At 35.4% G+C, this 16,100-nt stretch overlaps 1 protein-coding gene and 1 long non-coding RNA gene across 2 annotated transcripts; both read right to left on the bottom strand.

Annotated features, from left to right (window-relative positions):
- Positions 1–621: 621 nt before the first annotated feature.
- On the bottom strand, positions 622–6,860 carry LOC132130574 (small ribosomal subunit protein RACK1-like). The gene is made up of 8 exons (XM_059542319.1): positions 6,643–6,860; positions 5,385–5,556; positions 5,156–5,303; positions 4,882–4,977; positions 4,535–4,645; positions 2,819–2,959; positions 1,663–1,773; positions 622–755 (listed from the first exon to the last, which is right to left on the bottom strand). The coding sequence occupies exons 1-8, from the start codon at positions 6,749–6,751 to the stop codon at positions 690–692; spliced, it is 954 nt and encodes a 317-aa protein (XP_059398302.1). The 5' UTR covers positions 6,752–6,860; the 3' UTR covers positions 622–689.
- Positions 6,861–11,299: 4,439 nt separating this feature from the next.
- LOC132130745 (uncharacterized) lies at positions 11,300–12,589 on the bottom strand. The gene is made up of 2 exons (XR_009428767.1): positions 12,166–12,589; positions 11,300–11,590 (listed from the first exon to the last, which is right to left on the bottom strand). It is a non-coding gene; the product is annotated as an uncharacterized LOC132130745 (long non-coding RNA).
- Positions 12,590–16,100: the final 3,511 nt, after the last annotated feature.

The following is a 16,100-nucleotide window of genomic DNA, read 5'->3' as shown; positions in this document are numbered from 1 at the left end:
AATTGACATTATTTCCACCAATCGTCGATGAAGGACTGTACTCACAAAGTAGAGCTTATCATAACAAGAACATTCATTTCCGAATTTTTAGCTACTTTTAAACATTTATTCAAGACTAATTCTGGCTTTCTTTATACTACTGTCTTGTTTTTTTATAGACATCACTGACAATAAAACTAAATTATGTTTGTTAGGATGTTTTTCTCTAAAAAGATATTCCACCAATTTTTAATGGCTTGCAAAGACCAAAACCAGTCATTGCTTAATTCTGGACAATATAAAAACAATAAAATGGTTACTACATGTAGCATTTGGAACCCAGGTTACGGAGATAGTAAAATGGGAATTAGAAATACAGTACTGAACAAAAACAAATCAGATATTTAAACAAAATTTTATAGTAAATTGTCACAATTGTACAGCAGGTGTATAAATGTTAAACTGGTATATAATATACTATACTCATATACCTTAAGTAGATGATGAGATTAAATCACGAGTAATATAACAAATTAATATAAAAGATAGATATAATTACATAAAGAATCAATGGAAAGTGCATTAATATACTACAAATTTGCATTAGCCACAAGAGAAAAATACTAACAAGGACAAGATCGGTTTTATTTCATTCAATTTTTTTATTTAATTTTCCATATTTTGCATTCTGTTCTTGGAAATGTACATCTTTATCGGGTTCCGATGGTCACCTGCCAAACTCTGATCAGGTTGTCTGTGTATCCAGCAAAGAGAGTCTGAGAAAGAAATAATAATAATAATGCAGTTAATACAACTCTTTTTAGTTGTGCAGTTGGTTTATATTAGATATAATCACAAATCTTTTCAAAATCACGATTCATGATTTTATCACGATTCTTTGTTTACTATTTTGCAAGTGTAACAAAAGGTAAATAATATATATAAAATACAAAAAAAAAGGATACATTCAGATTTTTTTAGGTACAGTAGCTGTATTTAGCAGTAGCATTCAAGAAACCGAATGAACAAGTATAAAAACAAAACACTACAATCATTTCACTGTATAAATTATACATAGATTTTTATTAAAGCAACTGTATTAAAGTTCTTCAGTTAAGAGCAGTGATTGTTTTTTACATTTAAAGGGACAGTTCACCAAAAAACGAAAAATCTGTCATTATTTACTCCCTCTCAAATTGTTTAAACCTGAATGAGTTTCTTTCTTCCGTTGAACACAAAAGTTATTTTGAAGAACGTGACAACCGAACAAATGCCTTCAATAGTGTTTATTTTTTTTCCTATTATCAAAGTCAATGACTACAACAGGTGTTTAGTTAACCACATTCTTCAAAATATCTTGTGTTCGGCACAAGAAAGAAATGAATGCAGGTCTGGGACAACATTAGAGTAAGTAAATGATGATAATTACAATTTTTGAGTGAACTGTCCCTTTAACGATAAGCAGCAGCATGTTTGGTACTATTAGGCTGCTATCACTTTAAGAGCTACAGGCAGCCGTTTTTCTCTCAACTGTTTACTTTAATTTTAAACATAACCAACTGTGTTTATATGTAAACCTTGTGTGTTTTTGACAGTATTAGCAGGAAATATAACTCAGTCCAGTGATCACACACACACACACACACGCACACGCGGTGACTGTGGCCAGTGGAAAGCTCTCACCTGTCCGTCAGCAGACCAGGCCAGAGACGTGCACTGGGGCGGCTCAGCCTTGCTGTTAGTGGTGATGACTTCCTGTCTGAGCTCATCAACGATGATCTTTCCCTCTAGATCCTGTGGAGAGACCAAATATTCATATTTACATTTATTCATGTAGACAAGTGTAGTGCACTTATAATAAAAATCTAGAACAAAATCAGTTTCTGCAGTTATTTAACAATTAGCACATGGTATTTAATCATCTCGATTACTCATAAAATAGTTTTTATATATAATAAAATTCAGTAGTGAATTGTCAAATCTGAGTCAGCTGACGATTTGAACTACTGGTTTTTCAATTTTGCAACTCTAATGCCAGCTCTCAAAATCAAAAAAGATGGCATGATGGTTGGTAAATTAAAAAAATCTTGAGTTCAAACTGACTTTGATTTAACAACTCAATTGTGTCACCAGTAAATTGTTTTTATCACTGAAATCAGTGCAATGCATGTTCAAAATTGACAATTTTGATTAACAGAAATAATCAGTCAAAAAAACAACTTTAACTGCTGACACAAATTAATTATTATGAATGAATGAATCAAACTCTTGAACAGTTTGAACGGATTCACCAAAATGGTTTGAACCTACCAAATTCATCTCAGTCCATTTTAAATTTAACATGTACTGCTATGATTTCCAGCGTTGATTATTTGAAAACACTAGTCAAATACAACATTAAGTTTGATGGTTAATTCATTACATTTTTGAAACGGACAGTTTGAACCGATTCACCAAAGGAACTGAATTCACCAACTCTTATGCAATTTTAAAAATGTAACATATTTCAGTGATGTTCAATGAAGTATTGCAATGATTTCCAGTGTTGACTCATTGAAATCACCAGTTTAAAACAAAGTGAAGACAAATTCACCGAAATTAATTGCACCCACCAACCTAAACGGCATCTTTGTTGCGATCATGTTCAATGCTGATTAACTGAAATCACCAGTTTACAAATAGGAGTTTTTAACAAATGATATTACGCCGATATAAAAATGGCAATTATTTGCTAACTGTCCACCACAACAGCACAAAGCATCACCAAAGCGCTAAGAACATGCTTTGATGAGTAAATCCAGTCATAAATGATGCGTTTAGGATAGAGAGCTGATGGTACCCAGATCTTGATGCTCGGTCCTGTGGCGGCACACAGCCAGTATCTGTTGGGACTGAAGCAGAGCGCGTTGATCACGTCTCCACTGTCCAGCGTGTACAGATGCTTGCCTTCATTCAGATCCCAGAGCATGGCCTGTCCATCCTGAAGACAGAGAATGATTAAGCCATCTAGCATAACGAGGACACAGAACTGCATGAAATAATGCAAAAAAAGTCTGTATCAATCAATAGCCTTTAAGATGAAGTTTAAATAGTTCTGTCTATATCATGAAAGAAAATAAACTCAAAGACTGATTCTACACACGGGTTTACACACTTTTAGATGCCATGGACCAGTATTACTTTAGCATCTCTGATATACCTTTATAATTTGTTAATATATTCAACTTTACATTTTCTGTTTTCATTTTAAGTTCTTATGATTTTACATTTGTCATTATCACTATTATTAATATTATTTAATATTTATATAGGTTCACTTAATTTAGTTTTAGTGAACTATATTTGACCGTGGACCACAAAACCAGTATTAAGTGTCAATTTTTCTAAATTGAGATTTATGCATGATCTGAAAGCTGAATAAATCATCTTTCCGTTGATGTATGGTTTGTTAGGATCGGACACTATCTGTCCGAGATACAACTACCGTATTTTTCAGACTATAAGTCACACCTGAGTATAAGTCGCATCAGTCCAAAAATACGTCATGATGAGGAAAAAAATATATATAAGTCGTACAGGACTATAAGTCGCATTTATTTAGAACCAAGAACCAAGAGAAAACATTACCGTCTCCAGCCGCGAGAGGGCGCTCTATACTGCTCAATGGTAGACTACAGGAGCACTGAGCAGCATAGAGCGCCCTCTCGTGGCTGGAAACGATAATGTTTTCTATTGGTTTATTTCTCTTAGTTCATTTCTCTTGGTATATGTCAAATTCATTTTGAAGTCGCAGGACCAGCCAAACTATGAAAAAAAGTGTGACTTACAGTCCGGAAAATACGGTATTAAAAAATCTGGAATCTGAAGGTGCAAAAAAATCTAAATATTGAGAAAATCTCCTTTAAAGTTGTTCAAATTAAGTTCTTAGCAATGCATATTACTAATCAGAAGTTAAGTTTTGATATATTTTCGGTAGGAGATTTACAAAATCTCTTTATGGAACAGGATCTTTACTTTAAATCCTTAGGATTTTTTGTATAAAAGGAAATCTATGATCAGACAGCTTGTCTAATTTTGTAACAGATTTAATACCTTTTTCTATGTCAGCAAAAAAAAAATATTAATAATATATATTTGTGACCCATACATGTATGTTTGGCTATTGCTACAAATATACCTCAGCGATTTAGGACTGCTTTTGTGCTCCAGGGTCACACATACATACATACATACATACATATATATATATATATATATATATATATATATATATATATATATATATATATAACAATATAATAATAACCCTGCCATGAACCCCTAAATATGATCACACTTGTGGAAGGGATAGCCATCTGGAAATTTAAAAAACAGTTATACATTTTCATATATAAAAATACAATTTACACTGAAACAATACTTAATACTTAATTTCTGTTATGCTACAAGATTATGCTTTTTTCCACTCATTACTGTAATTAGTATTATTTATTTAATTATTTTTTATTTTAATCTTATTTGATTTATTTTCACACCCATACACCGTGAATCTGACCTTTCCTCCGGAGGCACAGAGAGACCCATCTGGGGAAACGGTGACGGTGTTCAGGAACCCGGTGTGTCCGATGTGATTGGTCTTTAGCTTACAGTTAGCCAGATTCCACACCTCAAAGAGACGAAACACTATGAGTCAAAGGTCAGTGCAAACTTATGACCCTATAAAACATGCAGATTACATTAACACGTAAACATTAGGTTTAACAGTTTTACTCATGTGACTCGCATAAATACATTTTAGAACACTTTGAAATGTTACCATGGAGAAAGCGCAACATTGTATCAATTTAAGTCATTGTTTCAAAACACAACACAGATGATCTTCACATCTGAAAACGCTCTCACCTTGACCATCTTGTCCCAGCCGCAGGAGACGATGATGGGGTTACTGCTGTTGGGAGAGAAACGCACGCAGGAAACCCACTCAGTGTGACTCTCGTCCTGAGGAACAACAAAACATCTTCAACTTTAACCCTCTAAAGCCTGATATATCAAATAATAGGCTGTTTATGGGATCATTAACTGAAACTGAAAGGTTTGTATATGTGTTTTTTGTTCAGTGTCATGTTTGCTTCATCAGGCTTTTATGGCTCATAAAAGACGTGAGATGTTCCCTCACCTGAATGGTGTACTTGCAGACGCCCAGCGTGTTCCACAGCTTGATGGTTTTGTCCCGAGAGCCGGACACGATCTGCCGGTTATCGGCGGAGAAGGCGACGCTCAGCACGTCTTTGGTATGTCCCACAAACCGGCGGGTCGTGGTTCCTCTACAAACAACATTTGAAGAGCAGAAGTGTGTTTGAGGTCATTAATGCACAGCATTTAAAGCAGTTAAAGCCTGTACTCACGTGGTGAGGTCCCACAGACGCAGAGTACCGTCCCAGGAGCCCGACAGAGCAAACTGACCATCTGATGAGATGACCACATCGCTCACGAAGTGTGAGTGTCCACGCAGGGCTCGCTGAGGAATACCATAGTTAGTCTCGTCTCGGGTGAGTTTCCACATGATGACAGTCTTATCTGCAGAAACAAGAGACATCAGAGCAAGTCCTGTTCAAACAAGACACACACGTGGCTTCATCAACCAAAAAAATATATTACATAACCAACTAATGCCAGAAAACTTGACAAGTGCCTAGATTAATACTTGAAGATTAAATATTTAAGGCAGAACCCGAATAGAAGAACAGCAGTTTTTGATTCCTGAATAAAATAAAGCAGTTAAAATGATTTTAAAAGACTTATTTTACAACATTAAATATATTCATTTTTAAATAATAGCAATAATAACACATACACACACACACACACACACACATATACTGTATCTATATCTACTGACCATGTAAAGCGCATTGAGTGCCCAGAAAAGCGCTATATAAATGTAAAGAATTTTATTTATTATTATTATTGTCATTAATTCTATATATATAATGTTACATTATATATAAAATGTTATTGTTATTTGAAAAAAAGTGGCCCCCAAATTCATTCATATTGTACAGTATTTCTAATTACTATATACACATACACAGATATATATATATCTGTGTATGTGTATATAGTAATTAGAAATACTGTACAATATGAATGAATTTGGAGGCCACTTTTTTATATATATATATATATACACACACTGTATATATATAAATGTATATATAAATAAAAAAATAATTTATTTCTATATTTCTAATATATATATATATATATATTAGAATAGATATATATTTTTTTTTAAACTTAGAATTATTTTAAAACATAAAAAACACGCCTGCTGCCATTTTTATATAAATAATAATAAATATTTTTTAAATAACTATTACAATCAAATATGAATAGCAAGAATGAGACTGAGTTTCAATATAGAGACATTCAATATAGATATATTTCAGTTTCACTGACTGCGGTCAAAATCATCTGAAAACATTGGACATTTCGTAAGGAAGGCAACATCGTTTTATTTTTTTAAAAACTTTTTCTTGCATAAGGGTACCCTGGTATTTCTTAAAGTGTATTGGACTAACCACTGAAATGCAATGGTAAATGCTCATTCTGCACTATTCTAGTAACACTAGAGTGCTCGTAAAATCCAGATCGATCCGTCACCTCTGGACGCGGACAGAATCATGTCCGGAAATTGCGGGGTCGTGGCGATCTGGGTCACCCAGCCGTTGTGGCCCTTCAGGGTCCCTCTCACGGTCATCTGTTCGGTCATCTCGGCGGTCAGTCCCAGTCGATGGTTCTAGATTGAGTTTGTTCGGTCTAAAGAGCCGCTTCACTTAAGTTTACAGTGCAGGAAAAGGACCGGCTCCGCGCCGGAAGAACATATTCATGCCTTAGCTATGCCGCAGTGCATTGTGGGAGTTGTAGTCCGATTGCAACTACTACTAAAATAAATATTAAAAATCAGTTTTGGATTTTAAAATAATATTTATAACAATAATATATCAATAAAACATAATGTAAAATAATAATAATCATCACCATCAAGACCAGATTCATTTTTGTTGACTCCAGTCAGTAAAACAAATCATCAGAAAACAAAGTATATGCAATTGTACAATAATATGAAATACGGAACACTTTGGTAATGTTTCGTGTTTCCAGATTTTATCGACTCTAATTTTCTAATTTTTTTAATGACGTGTCTGGGAACGATGGAAAAATCATTTGATTTGTTCTATCACTTCTATGTACCTGTTTTTCCTCGTGTGTGACTATGTGAAAATTCCTGTAGATGCTCTTTAATGTTTTTTTTTTAATTGATTCAATTTCTTTTTTAATGCTCTTTAATGTTAAATGTCCTGTTTTTAATAAAAGGAAAAAAAAGTGAAATTCCCAACATTTGTAATAAATGTCCACAAGATGTCGCTCAAGATCAACAGCGGCTCCAAAAAGCATTCGGATGTCCTATTTACATAAAACATGTCTGAATGTCGTGTATTAGGCACAAAAATGTCATTTATTTTGAGGAAACGTTACATAAGCACACGTTTCAATCAAAACACCTCAGGTTTGTTGAAAATGTATATATATATATATATATATATATATATATATATATATATATATATATATATATATATATATATATATATATATATATATATATATATATAACTGGTACTTAATTTTACTTTACTTTTATATCCTTTAGATTAAATCTGTCGTAACCCCTCTTTCCAGCTCTTTTTATATCCAGGAACAAAGCAGTGGTCGCCAGCACATCTGTGTTCAGAGAGTTTGGGTCTCGTGAAACCACACTGCTTTCATGTGCTGCTCTCTGCAGCGTCCGCTCAGGGTGGCTCAGCCTCAAAGAGATGTTCTCCTCCTCTTCCTGCCTTTCTATTTTGATTCATCCCAGAAAAACTCAAAGACAGGCTGGGGTTTACCTCAAACTCCTAGTGACTGGGCCATCTGGGAGCTCGCTGCGTTCTTAACAAACGTTACATGTAAAGTAGGCTAGTAATGAATAGCATTGTTTGCGATGGTGAAAATGAGAAATAAGTTCTGGTGATTTGCAAAGAAAAAAAAACCTAAGAGGATCTGAACTAGCGTCATGAAAACGTCCATCTTCTGTGAGAGTCCAAAATTTCAAAAGCATTCAAAAGTTTTTTTTTTTTTTAGTGCGAATGTTCCATTTTAAGAAAACATTCCATTATATTATTTCCAAGACATTATGGGAATGTTACTTTCGAATGTTCTCTGAACGTTCTGAAACAATAGTAACATAAAAAAAAGTTAGTTAAACAGTATATATATATATATATATATATATATATATATATATATATATATATATATATATATATATATACCGTATTTTCCGGACTGTAAGTTACACTTTTTTTCATAGTTTGGCTGGTCCTGCAACTTATAGTTAAGTGCGACTTATTTATCAAAGTTAATTTGACATGAACCGAGAGAAATGAACCAAGAGAAAACATTACCGTCTACAGCCGCGAGAGGGCGCTCTATGCTGCCAGATATGCTGCTCAGTGCTCCTGTAGTCTACACTGAAGACATAGAGCGCCCTCTCGCGGCTGTAGACGGTAATGTTTTCTCTTGGTTCTAAATGCGACTTATAGTCCATTGCGACTTATATATGTTTTTTTCCTCATCATGACGTATTTTTGGACTGATGCGACTTATACTCAGGTGTGATTTATAGTCCGAAAAATATGATATATATATATATATATATATATATATACACACACTCAAAAAAATAACTCTTTGAACGAACATAAAAAATCATGGAAAGGATTTCCACATGATTAATTTGCTTTATTTCAGCATTATGCAATTCTGTTATTCCAATTTAATGTACTTATGTTGGGTCAACTTAATTTATTAAGGTAGAATCAATTTATTTACTATGGTTGGGCACATCTTAATTTAATAGTGTCAGCCCAACTAATTTGCAATGTTTTGGACAATGTCTTTAATAATTTAGTTCATTTTACAAAATAGGTTCAAGTAAATTTAACAAACCTTGGTAGAGTAAACAAGCAACAAATGAGTTAAATGTACATTAAAAATGTAATTAATGATGACATAAAATTTGAATAATGCCATTTCAGGAACACCTTTATTACAATTACAATTACCCATAATACACTGCTAAATCCTCAGCCAATGAGATCCAAGTCCTGTATTGGTTTTATTAATCTGTTACTTTTACGCAACAGTGTTATGTTGGCTGAACAAATAATTTTTAAGTAAAGCTGACAATACACACTTTTTTGTTTAATAAACTAGATTAAATTAAGTTCACATTGTTAAATTTATTTTTTTAAATAATCACAACATGAATGGATTAAGTAAAATTGGCAAAGGTGAAAGTACATTTTTTTGAGTGTATATATAAATATATATATTCTGTGCTAACCTTGAAAGAACATGAGAGACCAGATAACTTTGAGTGAATGTTTTATTAAATTATATAATTTTTATATATATTATAAATTTTGTTCATAACTTTGAGAGAACCTAGCCAGAATTGCCTGAATTCAAACATTTCACCATTTACCTGTTTTTTTTTTTTTTGTTTTTTTTTTTGCACATTGATTTAACAAAAGCAGTCAAATGTCAAACGTTTTGGTTTAATGACCAAAGAAGAATTCAAAATGTATCATTTATTTAACTTACAATCTGCAAAGGAGTGAAAAAAAGGATTTGGCATTCCTGGAAAACAGGATTAGACATAAAAAAAAGTCATTAACGACTGATAATTTAACAATCTGCTCAGATTCAGACAGGAATCATGTGTTTGAGTCAGTTTTTGAACAACTGATTTGTTTTGGAATTAGCACTAAAAATGAGTAAGAAACAAGTGTTAAATTTCATTCAGCGGATGTGATGCAGGGTGGTGTGTTGTTCTGTTGTGCATGTCGGCAGGGGCGTCACTAGGCCCTTTTTAGGGGGGCTTCTGCCCAGCCCCCCTAAAAAAATATTTGATTAATACATTTTTGATCGCTTCAGTTCCCTTTAAAAAAACTCATTTGAAACGGCGACAAGCTGCGTCAAGTTTCGGCTCCTCCCCTTATCTGAGTCTGCTTGGAATTAGCGCATTTTTCAATCTGCAGAGCGCCGAGCAGAGCGAACATCAGAGAGTACAAGGTGTGTGTCGTGTGTGCGTGCATTTATTGATAGATTGCTAATGCTATGATATTACATCTGCATCTGTGCAGTTTTTTGTCATAAATGCATTGCAGTTTACATAATGTAATTTTACTGGAGCATTGGGAGCACACGGGACAGTTCGGTTTCTCATCCAATACCAATACGTTTCGTTGCGTTCACCTTCAGCCCTTGTGTGATAGTTGTTTTTTATTCCTACAAAATGAAGCGATTAACACCCATGAAAACATACTTTAGAAAACGATCATGATTTATTTTATTTATTTACTTTTTAAACTTTAAAACATATTATTATGTATTTTGGCATTACATTATGCTGCCATGCACAGAAATGATTAAAGACACACATCATTATCTGAAAGCACTAGATGGCCCAGAGAGAGAACATCATTATTATTTTGGAGTTTTTTTGTTTTGTATTAATAAATATAGTTTTGTATTAAGTAATAATGAATCAGGAGGAGTGTACATACATATATTAGAGTAAGAGTAAAAGGGATTTGTGATTTTATTTTAAGTACTTGATTAATAGAAGTTGCAAATTGATAATTCATGTTGTTATTTTTAATAAATAGAAATAAATATAGAACAGATTAATCATATTGCCAATAGACAGTTACATTAATACACGTTTAGCTGGTTAGTTAAATGATTTGAAATTAAATAGATTTTCACGGGGTGACTTGGTGAATAACCAACCGTATTGTTGATTACAAAGGCTAAAAAGCTTAAAAAATAAAATAATTTATATTTCATTGTTGATGGACTTAGTTACCTAGCTTTCCTGGTAGCTTTGTCTGAGGAAATGATTCATAAATCAACCTATCAGTTGACCCTATGTTTACTTTCTTCACTGACAGACAAAAATAAAAAGCCTATATCAGTCAAAGCTCAGCTTTACGAGGGAAAAGACAGAGCAAGATAAAAACCAAGAGAAAAAGAGTGTGATGCTGATGAGGTGAGTGTGGCCAAGTGGTCTTTTTGCTGGCGATATTCAACCCTCAAGAGATATACAATAGACTACGCCACCCTGGGACTATACCAGGGAATCACAGTTCACTTAAAATGTTATAAGGAACCCAGGTGCGTTCCACTGAATAATGTGAGCAAGAGACGTGGGTAGCAAAATAGAGTTTGTTTATTAGTACAAAAGTTTAAAATGCAGGAATAGTCACCCAGCCAATTACTAAACTGGAAATCACAATCCACAATAAGGATTCACAATTACTTCGGAGCTGTGGCCTATTGGCATCAAATGGGCTAAGAGAGGGAGCAAAAGAGGAAAATCACACTAAGTGCACACACACACACACACACTCTCTCCAATACCCGTGATTTTATCAGTGGTGCTCACACAGCATAACACAGCACACGGTGAAGGAAAGCCTCACTGCCGTCGGACACACAGCTCCTGTAATTGTAATACAAACCAAAATAAATCAAATTAATAAAAATTAATCAATAAAAACTTAAATGCAGGGGAGCAAAAGAAACCCTTCCAACATAAAGAAAAGAAATAAATTCTAGCTTAAACAGCTAGATAATAACACAAAAGGAAAAGGAAAAATAAATTTAAAGACAACAATGTCCAAGAGAAAATCTCAGCATTCTGAACCAGTCCAAAATGAGAAACACCACAAAGGGCAAATGAAGAAATAAATATCTGAATGAGCGCGGCCCTCGAACTCGTTATTTCCCAACGTACGAGGAAAAGATCTTCAAAATACAGTCACAGTAGGAGCAGGTTTTAACCAACAACTCCAAAATCGGGCCGCGCTAAATCACCCAGAACAAAATGATGAAAACACACAGCAAAAATATACAGAAAAGAAACGAAAGCAAATCCAGCAGGAACAAAACAGCAGCGTGCTTCTATATGTAGTAGGGAAATGCAGCACGCCCAGTCTTAGCCCTTAATAGATAAGAAGACGATTAGTAAACTAGTTCTAGTTTATGAACAGCAATCGGAAATATAAACACACATACCAAATAACGCAGCCGTTCGCCACACCAGAAAGCAGAGCTGACGTCAGTATCCACGGGATAGAAATGAAGTAGATGCCAAACAGCATATATTGGATATCCCCACTCAACCGGTAAACACACGGGAATGCTGGGACTAGGCAGTGTAACGAGCCAGACCGCACGTAACGGTTGTTTACAATAGACTCTCCAGTGCACGCAAAGCCCCACAGAAATAACACAAGCGGTGTTAAAATGCCCAAACGGCTGTGTTTTAACCACAGACCTCTGTTGAATGCCGGTAAACAGGAAGAGCGCAGGCACAGAACAGATGACGCACCTCCGGCCCGCACCAAACAGCCATTTAAACACACCTCCCTGCGGGGAGATAGGCTACCAATAACATGACGTCACTACAGGGAGGATCTGACTAATCTGCCACATGAGGAAAAAAAACAGCTGCCCGCACATGGTTTTAAAGCTATTGTCATCCAATTTTTTTGGCCTTCAAAACATCTTAAAATGCACATATGTAGATCAGAGAAATCAAAATTTTCTCGTTGGAGCATGCCCCATAACCCCCCTAAATACCTCACATTCGGCACCTCAGTGATTATAAAACTGTGCCATATGCATGTTACTGGATGAATGAATGAAACTAGTTAATAATGAGCATTAGAGCATAAACTAATTGTTTTTTTTTTTTTTTACATCATACCCTCATTGGGGGCTAAGCCCCCCTAAAATGAAAATCCTAGAATCGCCCCTGCATGTCGGAAAGCATTTCACAGACTTTTGAAATCTGGTTAGTTTTTATTTCTGGAACCAAAGAAACACGAGCGTGGACACTAGCGACAAAAGGCTTCTGGATGTTGATTTAGTGATGTTTTTTGACAAAAAAAGCTCTTTAAAATAAAGCCAATGCACATTAAAAATTCAAAAGTGAAAGCTATTGTAGAGTTCAGGTGAGGTTTATTCTGTAGTTCTAGTCGCTGTGGTCTGCACCCATTCATCAGACCACACAGAGCGGCCCAATGTTTGTACCACAGTGGAAAACTGCACTGTTTCTCTCCCAGCTGACAGACCTCCTCTTTTGCATGACACGTTTTAAGTCTCACTTGAATATATTTGCCAACTGCAAACACTGTTTCATAAGCTCATGTAGTCAAAGTCTATATTTCTGTATTATGTGCATACTCTGCGTGCATACAAGAACTATAAAAAATGCGTTGTATGTAACAGTATGCTGCATTGATTAATTAATCCAAGAATTCGGTATCCATCCATCCCGACAAGAACTTCGGTCTTGCCTCTCTTTCGCTAGCGGATCACTTTTTTTCAGAGAGTGGCTCTGCCCCTCGCACACTCCCATTTTCTTCCTCCCAGGGACCTGTGAGGAAAAACAGCAGGGCAGAAGACTCAAGCGACCAGCTGAAAGCGAGCTCACATCAGCCCAGATCCTGCGTGCCTCGCCCTCGCCCCAGAGAGAGAGTTCTCCTGTCCTTTTCACCCAGTCTCATTTGGGGGAAGTGAGGATGAGCTGATTGATGACAGCATGTCATTAACAGCCTTGGACGCAGAGGAACAGTTGGGCTTGGTAACTGACCCCACCCCCTTGCTATCATCCGTGTCTAGCATCATCAAAGACGGGATGGATGCCGAACTCCTCTGTATCCTCTTGAAAGTGGTCGAAAAGCTGGGTTAAGAGTAGTCTTCGCCAGAGAAGCCCTCCCATAACCATCTGGATGAGTGGTTCCTGCCGGGGCGCCGCCAAGCCCCTCGTCAGCGTTCCTCTCCATTCTTTCTGGAGGTCCATGGTGAGCTCACCAGATCATGGTATTGTCCCTACTCCGCCCGCCTTCGTACTTCTACTTCATTTGCCCTCACTTACATCCATTGCAGATATTTCTGAGTCAGCCACCTGGGCCTGGCAGTCCACAATCCTTTCTGTTTTTTTTTTTTTTTTTGAATGTGTGATTGTACTGTGTTCCCAAAGCATCTTAGCAGACACAGTACAAGTGTAGTAACGTCATAGACTCTTGCAACTCTGCTGAAGCATCCTCATCCACTTGCATGAAGTTGTGAGATGGTTCACTTGACTCTAATTCCACATTGGAATCGCAAGGGAAGATATTTCTTGTGATGTAAATGAGAATCTTTGGGCTGACAGAATATCACATCAGGAGGTGTAGACAGACTGCACTGCAATTCCTCATACAGTGCTGCAAGCGAAAGCAAAGATCTGCATAAGGAGTGTTTCCTGTGTTTGCCTTTCTAATTTAGTATTTTCCCATTTGTGCCATATTTCTTTTCTACATCACAATTAGGTTGTTATGTTTTTTATTTCTTGTCAGACCACTAGTAAAGTATAACTGTGAATCCTATCCAGTCTCTTTCAATCAATATCCCACATACAGTACTGTGTAAAAATCTGAACTTTAGAAATGGATACATGGCATGCATAAGAAGCACAACCTTCTGCATTTCAACACAGTAACTGCATCCAAACTATTGCCATAGTTTACATCAGGTAAAACTAACAGAGTGCACTGTTATATTGACAACATGACTAAGCATTTTGACTTCCATGTTTGTGAGAAATGACACAAGGACTTTTCAAATTGTGACAATTTGTTTGTACAAATTGTTTTGAGAAATGCAAAGACTTCTTTGCAAATATTAAGGATGTTTCAATAAATGCACCAAAGACAATGAAAAAAACTATATATTTTGACATGGTCAAATAACTCCCTCATTACTCATCTCTATAATGTCAGTAAAACACCCTGAGAAAGGTGAGTGTAAGTCAAACACGCTCTCTGAAAACATGACGCTTCTGAAACTGCAGGTACAAAAGAGTTAACAAGGGAGAGGAAACCAAAGACTCACTATGAAGTCAGCTCAAAGGTCCAAAACCTCCAAACATCACATCAACCTCAAACCCACAAAAAACATGCAACAGAAGTGTGATATTTCAAGAGATAGATAGATAGATAGATCTGATGTTCTTTAGCAGTAGAGCCATTGTGAAGAGCAGCAAGACTTTCCTACCAATCAGATTTCTCTAAATAAAAAACGATTTCCTGTGTTCATCGCTCGCATCCTCTGAGGAAACCGAAGAAACAATGTAGCACTCTGTGGGCTTCGACCCATTGTGACATCATCAGTCGTGACATTGTCGTCATGGGGACGCTGGTCTGAAGAAACGCCACACAGGAAATTTCCTCACAATGGCCTTTGTAATCTTGTCAACTCCACCAAATACACTCAGACCTTGAGTCACGAGTCTTTTTAAAGTTTGATCCCAAGTGTTTTTTCTTTCTGTTGGGCAGGGCTGGAAGAGAAGATCCCTGTGGGGTTAATTATTAGTTTGGATCTGACAGCAGATTTCCTGCGAAAAAATATTCAACACCCTCTATTGTTTCACTTCATAATGATAACAAATCAGCCACTAGGTCCCTTACTCAAGAGCACAGTCTTTTATACACACGAGTGTGTCACTCACGTATATGCTGATTATCAGTGTCACACACAATCACCTCCTAATAAAACAAGACAAATGTGCATCAAAAGTGCTAAGATTTCACAAGAAGACAAATACAGAAAAAAACAACAACAATGTTTTTGTGGTTGACTGGGATTGCACAGCCAAGAAAGTTGTCAAAAGCATTTCACCACAATCAAAAGAAAGAAATTATATTAGATATACTGTATACACAGATTTTATTTTAATGTTTTTACTGGAATCTAGTAAAAAATACTAGTAAAATAATATGAATAAAATATGAATGGACTCAAATATAGATTTAAGATTTTTTTTTAATGTCATGTAAATAATATTAATAAATGCAAAATAAATAAATAAATAATTTAAATAAAAAAACGGGTCTTTCATATTCATTACGCAGAATATGTTTTTTTATGATTTGTACACAGTGGGAGATTGTGTGTTACATTTA

Source organism: Carassius carassius, chromosome 47 (assembly GCF_963082965.1).
Source record: "Carassius carassius chromosome 47, fCarCar2.1, whole genome shotgun sequence".
Taxonomy (NCBI): Eukaryota; Metazoa; Chordata; class Actinopteri; order Cypriniformes; family Cyprinidae; genus Carassius; species Carassius carassius.
This window is presented reverse-complemented; position numbering and strand designations above follow the sequence as displayed.